At 44.6% G+C, this 16557-nt stretch overlaps 1 protein-coding gene across 1 annotated transcript in view; it reads right to left on the bottom strand.

The window, feature by feature from the left end:
- Positions 1-16557, bottom strand: part of anos1 (anosmin 1) — a 77206-nt gene that overhangs the window by 26355 nt on the left and 34294 nt on the right. Inside the window, exons 3-4 of the mRNA XM_077536987.1 lie at positions 6252-6314; positions 4507-4729 (exon numbers count right to left, since the gene is read on the bottom strand). Of these exons, the coding sequence (XP_077393113.1) occupies positions 4507-4729; positions 6252-6314 (286 nt within the window). The remainder of the gene's footprint in view (positions 1-4506; positions 4730-6251; positions 6315-16557) is intronic.

The following is a 16557-nucleotide window of genomic DNA, read 5'->3' as shown; positions in this document are numbered from 1 at the left end:
ATTGGACTACTTGGTCAGTAAGCTGACAAGCACTTTGGAGCGTTACATCAGAAAGTACAAAAAAACGTATTGAGTGCATCAGTTAGATTAACGATTAACAGACAACAAAGTAGAATGATGGTTTCTTGTATTTACTTCTCTGCATATTGGTCACAGTAAGGACACTGAGGGGAAATTGAGCTATTGATTTGTCTGTCTTTGTATCCTCAAATATTACAGTGATGCAACGAATCTGTTCGAACAACAAGCGCCAGCAAACCGGAGTCTACGCCAAGCAAACCAGGTACTAGAAACGCCTAGCAGTACCTACTTTTCACGAGCAAGTAGAGACACACCAAGAGGAATCGGGAGTACCTGGTAGGACCTCTGTCCAGAGCCTCGAAGACCTTTCTGGCGACCGTGATGTTTTAGCAGCTGCTCACTTTGCATCACTGCCTTCAGCCTCGCTCACGCTGTGTGCAGTAAATGTGAGCGTTATCACGAGCAGGAGGTCAGCCTAAGAATCACCCAAAACTGAGTTTGCTGCCATCAAGTAGAAGATGGGAGAGACAGGGACTGGACTACGTCGTCAATAAGATAAGACTTTCTTTTTTCTTTCAGAAAACTCTTCAGGCTTGCCTTTTTATGCCAGGTGCACGTGTCAAAGTAGTTCTGATGGCTTCATTGCCTCGTTTGCGAGCCTGTCACAACATATTACGCAGAGCAGACCATAAGTAGGACTACTGAGATGGATCTTGGAACCTTCTTCTGTCTCGTGATTTGGCCTGCACCCCTTTTTCGAAGAAGCTCTCCAGACATCTTTAATATTTGTACTCATTTTTGCATGCTTGTGGGCTCTCATTTTTCCCGGACGTGACTGAGATGAGCATTTTGACAGAGGCTTAAGCAGATGATGCACCTGATTTCAGACTGATTTAGTAAAGTTCAGTTGCTCCGTGCGACCTCTGATTAAAGGCCCTGTGGTCGGGTACTGGTCTACGGCCAGAGGTGGCAAATCCAGGTCCAGAAAGTTTAAATACCACAATTTGGCTTTAGCCAGAGGTACTTCTACTCAACCGAGGACCTGGATTTCCCACCTTAACAGCTAACTGAGCTTGGTTCCCTGCCGGTTTAGCAGAAGCATCTTTAGCTAAAACCAAACTGTGGCAGGGTTTTTACTTTCTAGACCTGAATTAGCCACCTCCGTCTACGGCCTTGTGGGCGGGCCCCCCAGTTTACACCACTTATATAGTGTCAGCTTGACACACTTAGTTCTACCAGCTTTTCCGCACCAAGTAGCGCCATGTTGAGAGGAGTAGGCACTACCTTGTAGTCCTAGACCTTAGGTCTGAAAGTCCGTTCCTCCATCACACCTGAGTCAAATGACCAGGATCATTGTCAGATTTCTGCAGACCTTGCTGATGAGCCGATCCTTTGAATCAGGTGTGTTGGAGGAGGAGGGCGGCGGCCCTCGAGGAACGGACTTTGAGACCTAAGGTCTAGGACTACAAGGTAGTGCCTACTCCTCTCCTTGAGACCTATGCTCTAAACTGCGATATTTCTAGCCACAGTGGTGTGTTTAGAAACTGCTCACATGCATGTTAACTTGCATCACTGCACTTGCATTCAGTCTTGCAAAGGTTCTGCACAGAAAATGTGAGCTTCATTAAGTGCAAGAGGTCAGCCTAAGGCTCACCCAAGACTGAATTTGCTGCCATTAAGTAGAAGATTGGAACGTCGGCTTCGGTGATAATGAGAGAGGGATCGGACCGCGTCGTCAATAAGCTGTCAAGCCCTTCCGAACGATATATTGGACCGCTGGCGTCCAAGACACGCTCGAGGCTACCGCAGCGCTTCTTGGTGGGCAGCGTGATCAAGACAGCGTTTTTGACTTCACAGCATTTCATCTAATTGCAACTCATAAAAAGGGGATTGGATGAACATGCTGGAAGATGAAGAAAGGGCCCCTTGAGCGGCATGAGCACTCTTTTGTTTAGTCCCCCGTGATAACGGCGTCGTACATGCGTGCAGCTGGGGGTCATTGCGTTGCGGTTTCACAGCTCGTGTGTGTTTTGTGCGCGCCAGCGGACCGACGTGTCACATTTCCTGCGCCACGACGTGCGCCTGGCGAACCGCAGCATTCCTCCCTTCCCCTCCGCCTTAGCTCATCCTCTCACAAAGTCACCCAAGTCCTGGCGCAGACACCCGAAACCGCACCAGCGCACATCTGCGCTCGCTGCCTGCCTGGCTTCTTCCGCAAAATATGGGAGGGTATCAAATGCGCTTTCTCGCAGCTTTGCGCCTTCCAAAGATAACTTGCGAGTCGGGCTCGCTCCCAAGAATCACACAGAATTCATCTTTCAATGGCCCCCGCATGCTTACTCCAGGCACCATGACGTAACCCTTCTGTCCAAGTGCCATTTGGGGGTGGGAGTGGGATTGGGGAGTGGGCTCCATTCATGTCTTCATCGTGCCAGAAATAATCATTTCCACCGCTAACACTCACGCTGTCGTTAGGACTGCGCTAATCACGGACAGGGGAAGAAAAACACTATGTAGGCGGAGGATGGCAGATAGGCTAATTAACTTTCATTCGATTAAATTCATTTGAATCATTTTGACGTCTAAATTTTACGCTCCATTTTTCACCGTCACATTCAACTTTATACGGAGCTATTTCAAACAAGACAGATTAGTAGCATAGATAATGAATTATCAATGGATTTTTGTCCCAGTACAGTTAGTACTGTACATCAATTATTTACACGCTTCCTGTTATCGTTGGCAAAATATTATGATCTGCTTTTAAATACAAACATGAGCTTTGTTGCTTATCACTTAACCCCTCGGGGGTCCCGAGATGCTCAGGGACACATCTGAGAGTGATCTCACCGGGGGAAATGCTCCATTTCACTCTGCTTGTGTTTGCTAATAGCTTCCAGCATCACGGATCATCATGGCAGTGACTGCACACGCATACACATCAGCCGCTTGTGCGCACATAGAAACAATCATACCCTTTAAACCATGAGCGACTAATTAGACCTTTGACACAGAGAGGCCACGAGAACAATTTCAGTGGAACGTCGGAGCGGAATGTCGGCGTAATTTTGAGTGTAAACGCGGCGGCGACGGCGAGCTGTCACGCGTCCCCCTTCGATGACGGCATAGGCGGGCCCGTATGTGAAGGTCTCCAAAAAAACACTGGATGGTTTTCATTGACCGGGTCACTGGACTGCTCCAAGGTTAGCGCTCTTTTCATCTTTCCACGTTAACATTCTGGATGTCAGTCTCTCTCCCTTGAGATCTTTCCACCATCTGCGTCCGTCCATACCCTCGCATTCCGGATTGCGTGCACTTGCCGGTCACGACTGAGCACAGCGACTGCGTGTGTAGTGTTGCCGCAGCGTGATTAAAAGCAGGCCACGGCAGCCGCCGTTCAAAGATCGATGCGGACTCGTTGCCCGCTTGCACTCTGTTTTTGGCCTTGAGCGAGCGACAGCAACGACGTGCTGAGAGCGGATGTGCGATGGTGCTTCAGTTAACAACTCGGCACAACAGCTTATTCAGCCCACTCAAGTGGCACAACTCAAGTGTTGGAGCAATATGCTGGAGCAGAATAACAACATGTGTCGACTTTGGGCTCATCCAGTAATATTCAGGACTCCAGATGACCACATTTTGTCAAATTCTGGCCTCTAATCTACTCTCATCTCTTTCTCCACAGACAAACGCATATATTTATATATAGGAAGTGCTGAGCTACCTCAAAACTGTTAGTCTTTCCCCGTCAGACAACAATCTAACGTATTTTCCGCACGATAAGGCGCATCTAAAAGCCTTCAATTTTTTCAAAAGCTGACCATGCGCCTTATAATCCGGTGCACCGATATTGAGCCGCAACAGGTCTCGCTGTCAAGACGCTATCGGTGACCCTGCACGATCGGTGACGCGCATGCGCAGAAGATCCCGCCATCTTGGATCGCTAGCTAATACTAATACTTTACCTGAGAGAAAATAACAAAACAGCTGTTTATTCATTTTGGGAGTGAATGGAGTTGTCAGAAAGCTGCTTTGTAATAAAGTTTGACTGACCTATCTGACCGTTTTGTTGACATTCCCTTTAGCGCAGCACCATCTAATGGATGCAGAACGTAACCCCAGCCTCTACTGTAGCGCCTTATATATGGAAAAAGTTTGAAAATATGTCATTCATTGAAGGTGCGCCTTATAGTGCGGAAAATACGGTATTTCAAGTAGGGTGTTCGTTCAACTGATATTGGGCTCGTTGAGTGTTTAGTTTTAGTTTAGTTTTTTTAGTTTATTCATTTTTTCCTTTCGGACACATTACAGCTCACATCAATCACATCACATCATTTGCAACATTGACATCCGAAAGAAGGGCTGACGGGTTTGAAGTTCCCCTTCCGATCTGGCCAATTAGTGTTGAAAAACAAGATTAGATTTAATCACAAAATGAGAAAATCCAGAGTCCCATAAATGCTTGATTTGTTTGCTTCCGCTTACCTTTGTACAGGTTCTTGGGAAGCTGACAAGTGTGGCCACAGCCATTGGAGCAGCATTTCTTGACGGCCGAGCACTCGCCGTCCTCCTCGCAGCTTTCCACGCAAGCCGCCGCGAAGCCGCTGGCCTTCTCCGGTGCGGGACAGTCGCCCTGCTTCACACCCTCGATGGATTTGAGGAACTCGCAGCTGGTGAGGCACTCGTAGTGCTTCTTGGGAAAGAGGGGCTTGTGGTAAGGAGGGAAAAAAAAACAAAAAAAATCCTCTTGTTTGCATTAAATCACAATTGAAGGATGAGTACATAAGTTTCATTTAGATTTAAAATATAATTTGTATAAATCAAATCACATCCAAAAAGTAAAAATAAATAAATAAATAAATAAAAAAACAAACAAAAACAAAACAAAACTTCAAAGCCGACGGAATTCATTACTGTTTACTAGTGTGAAGTCAACTCGTCACAGTTTTTGGCTTCTTAATTCATTTAAATTGTCGTAGTCGAAGCATAACGAAATTATTCCATGTGCCATTTTGCACTATAGGAGGTCTGTGATTATTTTCTAACATTGCAAATTCCAACCTTTTGTTAAGCAACTCTTTTTATTTTTTAATTGGTTGTTACAATATACTTAGTGTAATGCCCTCGCATGTGGGAAAGGAGAGCCACGTTTACCACTGCATTTTACAGTTTTCTGTTGAACGGCGGGAAAACATTTTTTATTCAAATATGGGTCTGGGACATATCTCCAAGTCTAAGACTGCAGCTATCATTTATTTTTAGAACTGAGTATTCTATCAATTGTTCCATTGATTAATCGAGTAAACTGTCCAAAAATGTACATGTGCAGTACAGGTTTTATTTTGATGGGAGCTTTCATCCTCTCGTTCTCCTGTAGTATTTTTGAGTGTGTGTGGCTTTAAAAGGTGGGGCTTAGCTTGGTGAGTGACGTGGGTGTCAGCAAACGAGTGTGTGGACTTGGCGGGCTGTTAACTGTCCGTTAACACGTTAGCCAATCCACATGTTGAGTGAATTGTAGCCATTGTCAGCTTGTGATGAAATAATAATGAATTATGTGTTTTCTATTCTTACCATAAGCTAAATAAAGTGACTGAAAGTGCACCCGTGGCTGTGATAATCCTTGAGCACTTGTGGGGACATTACAATGGGGTATATGCCACGGAAGAGGCGGGACTGTTTTTGCACATCAGCTTCGGTTCTGGTTCGGTTTGCGACGTGTGGGCTGCGTCAAAATACTTGTGCTTCCGACTTTGTGCTCATCGGTTGCGCGTTCGCAACCCGGACCGGAACCAAACTCATGTGCAAAATCGCGGAAGTCGGAAGTCCCGCCTCTTCCGTGGCATATACCCCATCGGCTCTAACTAGCGATGATAGGCTGTATGAAATGAGTTAACATCGATACGTTTCCTCATGTTGGCCATCATTTATGTGCTGTTGTCGTACCAACTGTATTTGATCTTCCTTAAATGTAAAATGATCCCAGACTTTTGACTTTCTCTGTCATCACCACAACTTATTTCTATATTGAGTTGGGCGCGCGACCGCAGTAGCATTAGTCCCCACGGAAAAATGATTCCTGCGAAGCTTTGAGGCAGAAAGTTTACTCCAACCTTTTTTTGTAATCCAATTACGGTGAGTTATTCGATTAAATGCTACAGCTCTGCCCCGGGCTATTCCTTACGGTGTCAATAAGGCAAAACAACTACTGTGAGCGTCTGCTAGTGATATACCTCGCATAGATCCTGGCACTGGTTTTCCTTCAGGTCCCAGGATTCCTTGCAGGGCTCCAGGCACTGTAAAAGCAAGAGAACAGGTGTCAGCAACATCAAAAGATGTTTGATTCCCAAAGGCCACACACACTCACACATGCCTCCTTTTGCTACAGATGCCCCGCATACCTTGAAGAGACATAAATAATCTCTATCATAAAGCAAACACGGCCGAGGGAGGTCTATTATGCGCAGGCAGACACGCCTTGTCTCTTGTAATCTAGTGCTGTTTGGATTCCTGTTGACGTAGCCCCTGACAGATTCCTCCTTCATGCCTTAACAGCGCAAGACCCCCACACACCCAAACCGCCACCATCCGCCCCCTCAACTGCACTTCATACTCTTCACTTTGCCACTTCACCTGCTCCTCATTTTCATGTCCAGGCCTGATTTTTGTCCATCTGGCACCAGTAGCAAACTCCTCCCCTTTACCAGCGGCTTCATAAAACAACACACTTTGCCTTCAAGTTCTTGGGATTCCCACATGGAACACATTGACGAAACATTTGGCACAGGTGCAGGATCAAATCGGCACGGCATGAAGCAAATTTTGACAAAACATAATGGGATGGTAGAATGTAGATTTCGTTTGAAAAGCGTTTAATACATCAGCTCACTCCAAATGAATCACATTCAATAAGAGTGATTGTGCCCAATAGAAGCTGGCAGATGCAGCCGAAGGGGGGTGGGGGGGTGTTCACACATGTGACCGGGATAGATGGGGGCGGGTTCGGGCACTCCGGTTCCGCGGGCCGCTGTGAAATCACACAAAAGCGATGCCAGACTGCATCTGCGAAGCGACCAGAGCGGCCCAAACCGCAGCGACCGCAGCCAACGCCACTCGCTGTTCGCATGCCTCATCTTAGCATCTTAGCGATGTGACGCTGGGACATCGCTGCACACATTCTTGATGTGTGACACTGCCATCATTTTGCATAGGGTGGAATCATGCTCGCTTTGTTGAAGAAAATTCTTGCATTTGTCCGCCTTTTTTTTTCTGTCGTTTGTTGGATGAAGTCAATCCGACAATTTTCCCTCTTTAGGCGTAGCATCGCATCGGCGACATGACTGTGTGAAAGGGTTGTCCGCCATGACTGAAGTGTGGATTTTAACGCCTGAAACTCGCTTTTTTTTACCCCCCAACCGGTTGTACTGAAAGCAAATTGCACTGACAACATCAACGTCAATTAAATTATCGGGGTTAACTCTTGTTGTCTGAAAGCTGGATGTACTTTAAAATCTATAGGATTGTTGTTGTGACATAGTCAGTTTGAAGATAAGTGATAGCTAGTTGTTGTGGTTCTAGAAATCGGTCTTAGTCTTAAGACCCATTTCCCGGTCTCGTTTCAGAAACAAAGACTTTTCAAAGGCATTTTTTTACTTGGTCTTGTCTTGGTCTAGGACAAGGCTGACTAGATTTTTGATCAAGACCAGGCCTTGCTTAGAGTTGTGATTTGTACAAAATTGTACAAAATTTGTCCGAAAAAAATGAAAGAAAAAAAAATTCTGCTCATTTTGTTCATGTGTATAAAGTCTCGGTCTTGTCTCGTCTCGACCACCAAAAGTCTTGGTCTTGTCTTGATGTCTTGGTCTCGTTTGTTGTGGTCTTGACTACAACACTGCTGACTTGAGAACAATTTTGAGCAGCCTTGATACGATTCTAATTTGGTGTTTTTGGTAGACTTCACCGTCCTTCACCATCGGCTGACATACAGTTTACCAGATAATGTAAGCTTTAAAGTCCAAAGATTGACGACCATGTTTAAACCTCATCTGCCGGCACCATCATGTACCAAATCCTGTACGAAAATCAAGAGGCTGCTTCTCTGAATATGTTAGAATAAGTCTTTCAAGTCTAAAGAACATTGGTTCAGAACTGCGGCCTGCCGAAGACCACGTCCCTGGCAGGCTTACCCTGGCTAACATGCCTTGTGGTTATGTAGTCAGTTATCCCTATAAGTTTGAAGATCAGTCGAAAACTCGGCTGACATGCTACAAGAATTTCCAGAAAGTACGAAGATACAGACGAGAGCGCCGAAAAGAAACTCGCCGATTTAAGATGACTGATTCTGATTAGATTTTTGGGCAGACCACCACTTCCTCAGCCATATCAGTGGACATGCAGGATCTGTTTTGGATAGTGGACAATTAGCAGTAAGAGTGTCCTTGTACTTTTTTTTAAAATCTATTATGATTGAAGAGCCATGTTCAGATTTGACCTGATGGTCATTTATTAGCGAACGGTGCCCTGTCAAGCACTGACAAAGACCAACTTCCTGGCAATATCACTTCAGATGAAAACTGTAGCTGAAAACAAATCTGTACCTTCAACTGGCTTGCGCCACTTTGAAAAGAAATAATTCATCCTGAGAAGTGTGAGGGGGATCTGTTGTGACTGGTAGAGCACCGAAAAGGAACTTTGACTCCAGATTTCACAGCGACCTTGTCGAACATCACGTTTCAAGAGAATCCAGTAGAACTGCCAGGTGTAAAGCAGTGTGGAATAACGCAGCAGGTCCAAATCCTGCGCAGCTCAGTCACTTGACGTTGACTACAAGCAGCTAAAAGCGGAATACGATACTTGTAAGGTGCGGAACGTGATCGTGGTTCTATTTGGCACTTTGGGCGGCACTGATTTGACATTTTCTGGGATTCTGCTTGAATGAGACCATCTACCGTCCAGAGTACATTGAACCCAATATTGAAAATTCACATTTGAGGGCTCATATTTATGAGCCTCTAATTTGGTCATTAGGCATCTCTGTTCTTATTCTGCCATTGCTGATGAAAAGTTTATTTGCATTTTATGGAGTTCAGCAGTGCGGGCGTATGATGAAACATAAATCTGGCTTCTGGAGGAAGGCGGCGCGAGCCCACGCCTGTCAGCTCTCGGTTCCACTCGACATGATGCTCTCTGTGGGCCAGGTGGTGGGTGTTTAACAGATGCTTTTTCAGGGAAGGGTTTATTTTTTTCAATCAGTAACTTCATGACAATATAGATATATGATCCTTTACCATGATGTCATGCATGCTGTGTGACTCAAAAGGACCAATGAAGGGGGGGAGGGGTTACGACCTTGTGGGAGCTCAGTAGTAAACTGTCTAGCCGCAAACGTTCGATGTGACAGACCAGCTGCTGCCTCCAAACGTTCCTTTCCACCCACTGCTGTATCATCATCTGCTATCGATGATAAACGATGAGCTCATCACGCCAAACCCGCCGCGCCTTTCAGGGATCGGACGGTAGTCGCAATCTCGCAACAAAGGCGCAGTGACGGCTGCGTCGAAAAGGACACTCTTCTGCTAAGGCGTCCACACGTTAAAGCCCAGCAAATCCCTCCAACAAATCACTGAACACACGCACGTAAGCCCAAGGATCAGGCTCATTTTACTCATTGAAAGGTCTGAACGCATTCCTTTGCCTTTTTTTTCTTTGGGGCGAATCTCCTTCTGGCTCCTCACAATCGCATCCATACAAGTGAAAATAGATTCATCATTACCTCGACGTGCTTGCGTGCCAAGCAGCATGAATTAGCGCCGGATATAGCAACACAAGCCTTTTTTCTTTTTTCCCCCCCTAAATGGCTCCTTAGTCTACAGTGCAAAAGGTTCCACTGAAAGAACATAGACCAGAACTCCAATGAAGATGAAAAAGCCTAATTAGAATTGGCACCAAACTGTACGCCGACATTCAGACCAACTCTATGCCGTTTAGTCTTTAGAATCTTCAACTTGATTGGACTAAAATTTCATGGGTTCATCTTGAGTACAGTGGTACGGCATGTCTCCCTCACAGTTCGAAAGGTTTGGGTTTGAACTTGGGCTCTGTGGGTTTTCTTCAGAGAACTCCAACTTCAACAATGTATTGCTTACGGTAACTGAACTCTCAATTGTGTGAATGGTTGTTTGTTTACATGAGCCCTGCAATTAGCTGGTGACTAGTCCATGGGTGTACCCTGCCACTTGGGCTTACCCCAATAATAAGGACAAGCGCTATAGAAAACGGATGGATGGAGGTTGCTAAATGACGAAGTCATCACGTCACAGCTCATTATCCAAGGTCAAATTGGGTATGCCTTGTTCCAATGTAACCGTAAACAATTATATATTACTTGTGAACATCAAGAGAGCTGTCAGCTCACCCCGCACAGGCCGACATTTACGGTGGGGGGAAGAATCGCACGTCGACGACAGATGTCCTGCCAAAGCAAATACAAAAGGCTGCGTATGGTTGCAAAAGGTGCTGCCATCAATCAGTTGCCTGATCGCTATTTTGTTTACGCAGTTTGACGTGCAGCCTAATCCGTGGCAACGGTGCCAACAACAAGCTTGGGAAAGTGCCGCAACATTCGTTGCCGCAAGCTCTGCACGCCCTTTCAAAGCATTTGTGCTTCCCAGCTTTCTTATAACGTTAGGAGGCGGGTAATTGATTGATCTGACGACATCACGTAAACTTTATACTGCACAGCCCGTCACCAAACTATTCAAAGACTTGCGAGCCTAAATGTTTGGAAAGAAACAGAGAACCAGACAGCACAATGGACATGGACAAGACATCGTTACCCACAACGCACCTGATGACCTCCCATGGCACACTAATGTGGTTGGGAATCACCCGGTGGATGTTGTGGCTTTGGGCGGCCACCTCAAACAAATCACCCGCTCCTCAAATACCATCTTGTGTGAACAGCACCGAGGAACGTGTTCAATTATCCAACGAGATTATGCACGGACAAATTTGTCCTCTTAAAAAAAATAAGACACAAACAGTGCATCTGGGAAGTAATCAGGCGCTGGGGGTTGTTTCTGTGGACTTCAGCAGTTAAGTCTTGACAAAAGCATGTGTGTTGTTGTGTGGCTGATTTCCCCTTTGTCCTCTTATCGGCCTCAACCCACCAGTGACACACTGTGCATGGTTAAGTAGGAACTTCCATAGTGGTCTTTCAAACCCCATTTCACGCTGTAATAAAATGTTTTGGTGGCGGTTAAAGGGGGCAAAGGGGGTGTTGATGAGAGAGAGTGGGAATGAATGGTCACTGGTGGAACAGCCCATCCTCACTTTGTCAAGGCGGACTGAAAGGGGACTATGGAGGAAGGAATTCAAGCGGGGTGTGCTAATTGTTGTGCATGGAACTCTTAATTATGAAGCAGTGTTATCCCTGTGTGAGTCACAGGAGCAAGAATTCAGACACAAAAAGTACATTCAGACCAGGGGCGTGACCCAGAATTTTTTACATTTACAAGTTTGTAACCGCCTCTGTAACCGAGAAGTCATTGTTTACCCACAGGCATCCTTTCATGACATAAAACGTAAACATATACAGAACCCTGCCCAAAACACTCATAATACAAGTAAGACCAAGTCGAAGTTAAAAGCAACGTTTTGCTGTGATTAATTTACCGTATTTTTCGTATTATACGTCGCTCCGGATTATAAATCGAACCAGCCCAAAAATGCATAATTAAGAAGGAAAAAACATATATAAGTCTCACTGGAATATAAGTCGCATTTTGGGGGGAAATTTATTTGGTAAAATCCACCACCAAAAACATACACGTCATCTTGAAAGGCAATTTAAAATAAAAATAAAAGAGAGAACAACAGGCTGAATAAGTGTACGGTATGCTAACGTTACATGACTGACATGCCTGGTAATGTCAGTAACGACGTAACATATTAAGAGTTTGTAGCGAGCAGTGACGGGAGTCGGAGGCGGAGTGTTGAAGGGCGGAGCCAAAGGCTGGCGTTTTATTGACATCAGCTTCTGAGGTCTTAACAGCAACTCCCCACTCAGCTAGAAGCTAACAGGCTAACTCCCCTTTTCCACGGAACAAAACCTTCCCACCCGGAACGTTCCGTGGGTGAATTATGTTCCCATCACTACAAGTTATTCATATAACTCTAGCATAAAGAACATGCTAACAAGTTTAGCAAACTATCAGTTTCACTCCAAATCACTAAATCCAATGAAAACTTCATCCTTGTGTCACTTTTAAACAACTCCCCCAACTCGGGAGGTAGACGATGCGCCGCTTCCTCTTCTACCGGCAATGTTGAAATTATCAACATAGGCCTAAGAGCGCCCTCTTGCGGTTTAGTGTGAAAATAACATGTAAAATGATATAATAATGTGTTAATTTCACACATAAGTCGCACCAGAGTATAAATCGCACCCCCCGCCAAACTATGGAAAAAAAAACTGCGATTTATAATCCGAAAAATACGGTAATAAGCACAATGACACAAATATGTTTAATCCTTAGTCTTTCTTCAAAATTGTAAACTTTCTTTCTTTCTTTCTTAGTTTTATTTCTAAAACCTAAGACGGTTTGGTAGGTTTCCAGTGGTCTCCATTTCAATATGATCTTTCTAACCGTCCTAACGCAAGATGTTTAAAGCTTGTGAAATCTTTTTATAGACGAATCCAGTTTTGAACTTCTCCGCAACTTCATCCCGGACCTGCCTGGTGCATTCCTTGGTCTTCATGATGCTGTTTGCTCCCTAAATATTCTTTTACCAGACCTCTGAGAACATCACAGAGCAGGTGCATTTATACTTAGATTAGATTACACACAGGTGGACTCCATTTATCATCATCAATCATTTAGGTCAACATTGGATCATTCAGAAATCACCAGGGAATGTCTGTAGTCAGTTGGCTGCACTGAGAGAAAAGGGGGTGACTCATTTTGAACAGCCTACTTTTCAGTTTATTTTTTATTTTTGGTTTTGTTTTACATATTTCGTTCCACCACACGTCCTGTGCCAAGCTCAGCTGACATTTCCAAGTTGCCTTTGGTCACCTCACCCATCGGATGTGTCGCGTCTCACCGCGTTGATCGCACAATTTGGAAATCTCACTTTTAATCTCACTGAGTTGTTGCTATTTTCCACTGCCCTTGCACTTTTCACACTCCCGGTGGCCACATACAATTATTCCTCCCATCTATTGACCCATCCAGGAGTCAGTGGCCTACGGACACTTATTGCACTCACTCCTCACTAGGACTGGGTATTGGCGCCAACTTCACGATACGATACGTATCATGATACGATGGTCACGATACGTATCGCGATACGTATGTATCCCAATACATGATCCTCAAGGCGATACGTATCCCGATATTTTACTAGCATTTTATAATAACAGTCATGTGTATACCTAAAGGATATGTTTATTATGCTGGATGACAAAAATGTTTTTGTTAGTTTACCAGCAAGCGGCATGCCTGGTCTAAATGTGCACGCTCTGTAAATTACAGCTCTAAAATGTGCTTACTTGAAATATTTGGGGAAATCAAAACAGCATTTTTTTTTCATTTTCATGTAACACATTTTATTTCGTTTTTTAAACAAAATATAGGAAATTTGGTACATTGAGACACTTGCCATGTTAAGTTTATAAGTAAATAAATATTGATATTCTTTCTCTGCTTTAATTTTTCTTAGCGAGACACAGTGTCCAATCACTGGTGAGCTATTTTTAGCATTAATTGAAGGCAATTAACTTCAAAGACGCTGCTGGTTTTTATTTTTTAGGTACAATGCAAGCTGCAAAGGAAAACGTTAACTGCCTATTTAAAGTTAATGAGCAATATCGATTCTGATGCCTGCGTATCGATACGTGTATTGTAATGAGGCCCGCAACGATATATTGCCGTATCGATTTTTTGAATACGCTACTCCTCACGGCATTTCTTTTTTTTTTTTTGATTTGGCTGTCATCGAGACGCTACATCCCACATTTCCCCGCCACCCCCCCCCCAAAGCCGCCGTTCAATCACCCTCTCAGGCCACGTCCGCTCTAATCCAGTTTTGAAACTCATCTTTCTCCCCCCCGGTTTCATCCCTTCCATCTGCATTAAGCCCGTGTCGAGAAAATTCATGTTTCCAAGCGTCTCTCCAGAAAACGATACATTTGACAACCGCAGGCTTGTGTTGCTTTTTGCGGGCACATTTTCTATCATGTGATATATCTTTCGGAGACACAAGCCAAAAAGCTTACAGTACTCCCTCGCCAGCTGCAGAATTATTTTTTTTTGACCCTATGGCAAGTCACACTAGCTAAGGATATGTTACACACATGTTCTGGTGTCACTCACTAAAAGAAGTTGTTCACAGTCAATGGAAAACTTTCGCGACCGATGACACATTTTGCAGCGTTGTGTTACCGTTTTGGCAAGTTGTCGCGAGTGCAACCAATTATGCAGTCATTATATTTTGCCTTTGTTAGCACTTTTCCCCCCCACTAAATAAATGTTTGTTCAAACAATACGAGCAAAATAATCTTGACGGGGGTTGGGGGAGAGTTGGGCCAATTCCGACGCACAGATTGAATGAACGTTCAAGCGAATTAGGGAAGGAATTAGTCGCGTTTCAGCGGCGCAGCTGCAATCGCAGCCTGCCAGTCACTTGTTCCATTTCTCGCTTGAGAGAAGCCACACTCGGCGGTTTTTCTGTTTTCTCTTTCGCACTCGACGGGCCGCACGGCGCACTTCGAGTCGCTCCAGTTGCAAATGAAACTTCAGCTTCTTCTTTTTACGGTTCAAAAAAAAAAAAAAAAAGACTAAAATCTTTTCGGCACGCTAGCGGCGGAGGTGTTCCCGTGATGTCTCTCCGGGGTGCCGTAAACTTTCAAAGGAGCGTTATAGGAGAGCGAGTAAATCAGCGAGGCGATATGTCCGTGTTCTAACGTCTAGACACCATTTCCTCCGCCTTACGTGATGTTCAAGGTCCACGAGATAGCAGCACTCTTTCCCGTCTGCGCAGGTGTGCGTGCGTGCGTATGAGCGCAACGGCCAGTGTTGAGGATCACGTAGGCTAAAAAATGATTCACAGACTTGAGATGTGACTACGCAACGTGATATGCGAAAGGATCGCTCGTTTGAAAAAGGCGAAATGGGTTTTCCAGCTCTGGACACTTCATTAGGTACACCCCAGATCCAATATGAGGGTTTTATCTCAATATTTTCTTACCATCCATCCGATTTCTATACTTTGGCTCATCTGGGGTGAGCTGGAGCCTATCCCAGCTGACTTTGGGTACAAGGTAGAGCATGTATCATATAGACAAACAACTGCCAACTCTACACCAAGACTGAGATTCAAACCCACATCCCATGAGTGTTTGGCACATGTCAGAACCAGTACAGTATTACACTGCGCTACCATGGTGGCAATAATGCACGTAAGGACTTATTAATATCAACTCCATCACTTCATCTGTTGGGTCTTGAGCCAAATGCAAGCCCAATGCAATCCTAGTTGATCTCTTATGCTCAGCTGCCACCTACTGGCCGTTTTTGTAATAACTACCATTGCTTCAAGCATTCTCTTCAGTTCAGAGGATGCATCAAAGCCTTCTTCATGCTCTAGCATAAAAGAAACCAAAAAAAACAACAACGTATAAATACGTCTTTGGGGGCAAATGGGTTAATTGTGGCATTTTATTTTTTGGCCATATCGGCCAGCCCTACTGTGAAATAACGATGGACTGCGGGTGGCAGAAACAAAATTTACTGACCTATGAGTAAAGACTAGAATGTTCAGGTACGGCTGTCCAGATTCGATGGAAATGAGTCCAAACCAGATCCCAATCGTGTAGCAATATCCTGCAAGTCTCTTCGACACCTACGAGAACGCTGTTTTTTTTTGTTTTTTGTTTTTTTATTGCTCATAAGCGATACAAGATGTAGATAACTCGGTTGAATAAATGAATTCACGCCGAGGCCGCTTCCAATTTCCTCTGGATGACGAAGTGTCGTTACACCAAATTGCCGAGTGAATGATGGCCGATTCGAGGAATGTTTGCAGTAAACTTTGCCAGTGTCATAACTCTGCGATGTTTACACAACACGGCTGCTCGCTCGAAAACGTCTCCAGCTCCTCAAAATGTGTTTTGCTGGGTGGCGTTGAAGTCTGTATGATTATTTGTTTTATCGTTCTTCTGACAAATGAAAGGCCCCTTTTTGGGACGCTTAACATGCATTTCCTGATGAAAACGTCCTGAACAGAACACCCCAAAACGTCCTCATTAGGACCCAACTGTCAAGTTTGGGAGGGGGCGGGGAAATTGCCAGTTTTGCCAACTCAGATGAAATTGGGTTGGACATGTCTATCACAACAGGATGCGCAAAAAAAAAAAAAAAAAAAAGTCTCAAGGACCAATCCTCGAAACAGAAAAGAAAGGCCATGTTAGTGTGAAGTCGCCATTTGGAGTGATTTTCAAGGCTAGCGGATTTCTGGAAAGTTTGAAGAATATTTTTC

This window comes from Festucalex cinctus, chromosome 11 (genome assembly GCF_051991245.1).
Source record: "Festucalex cinctus isolate MCC-2025b chromosome 11, RoL_Fcin_1.0, whole genome shotgun sequence".
Classification (NCBI taxonomy): domain Eukaryota; kingdom Metazoa; phylum Chordata; class Actinopteri; order Syngnathiformes; family Syngnathidae; genus Festucalex; species Festucalex cinctus.
The sequence above is the reverse complement of the archived record's forward strand: the minus strand, read 5'-3'. Positions and strand labels throughout refer to the sequence as shown.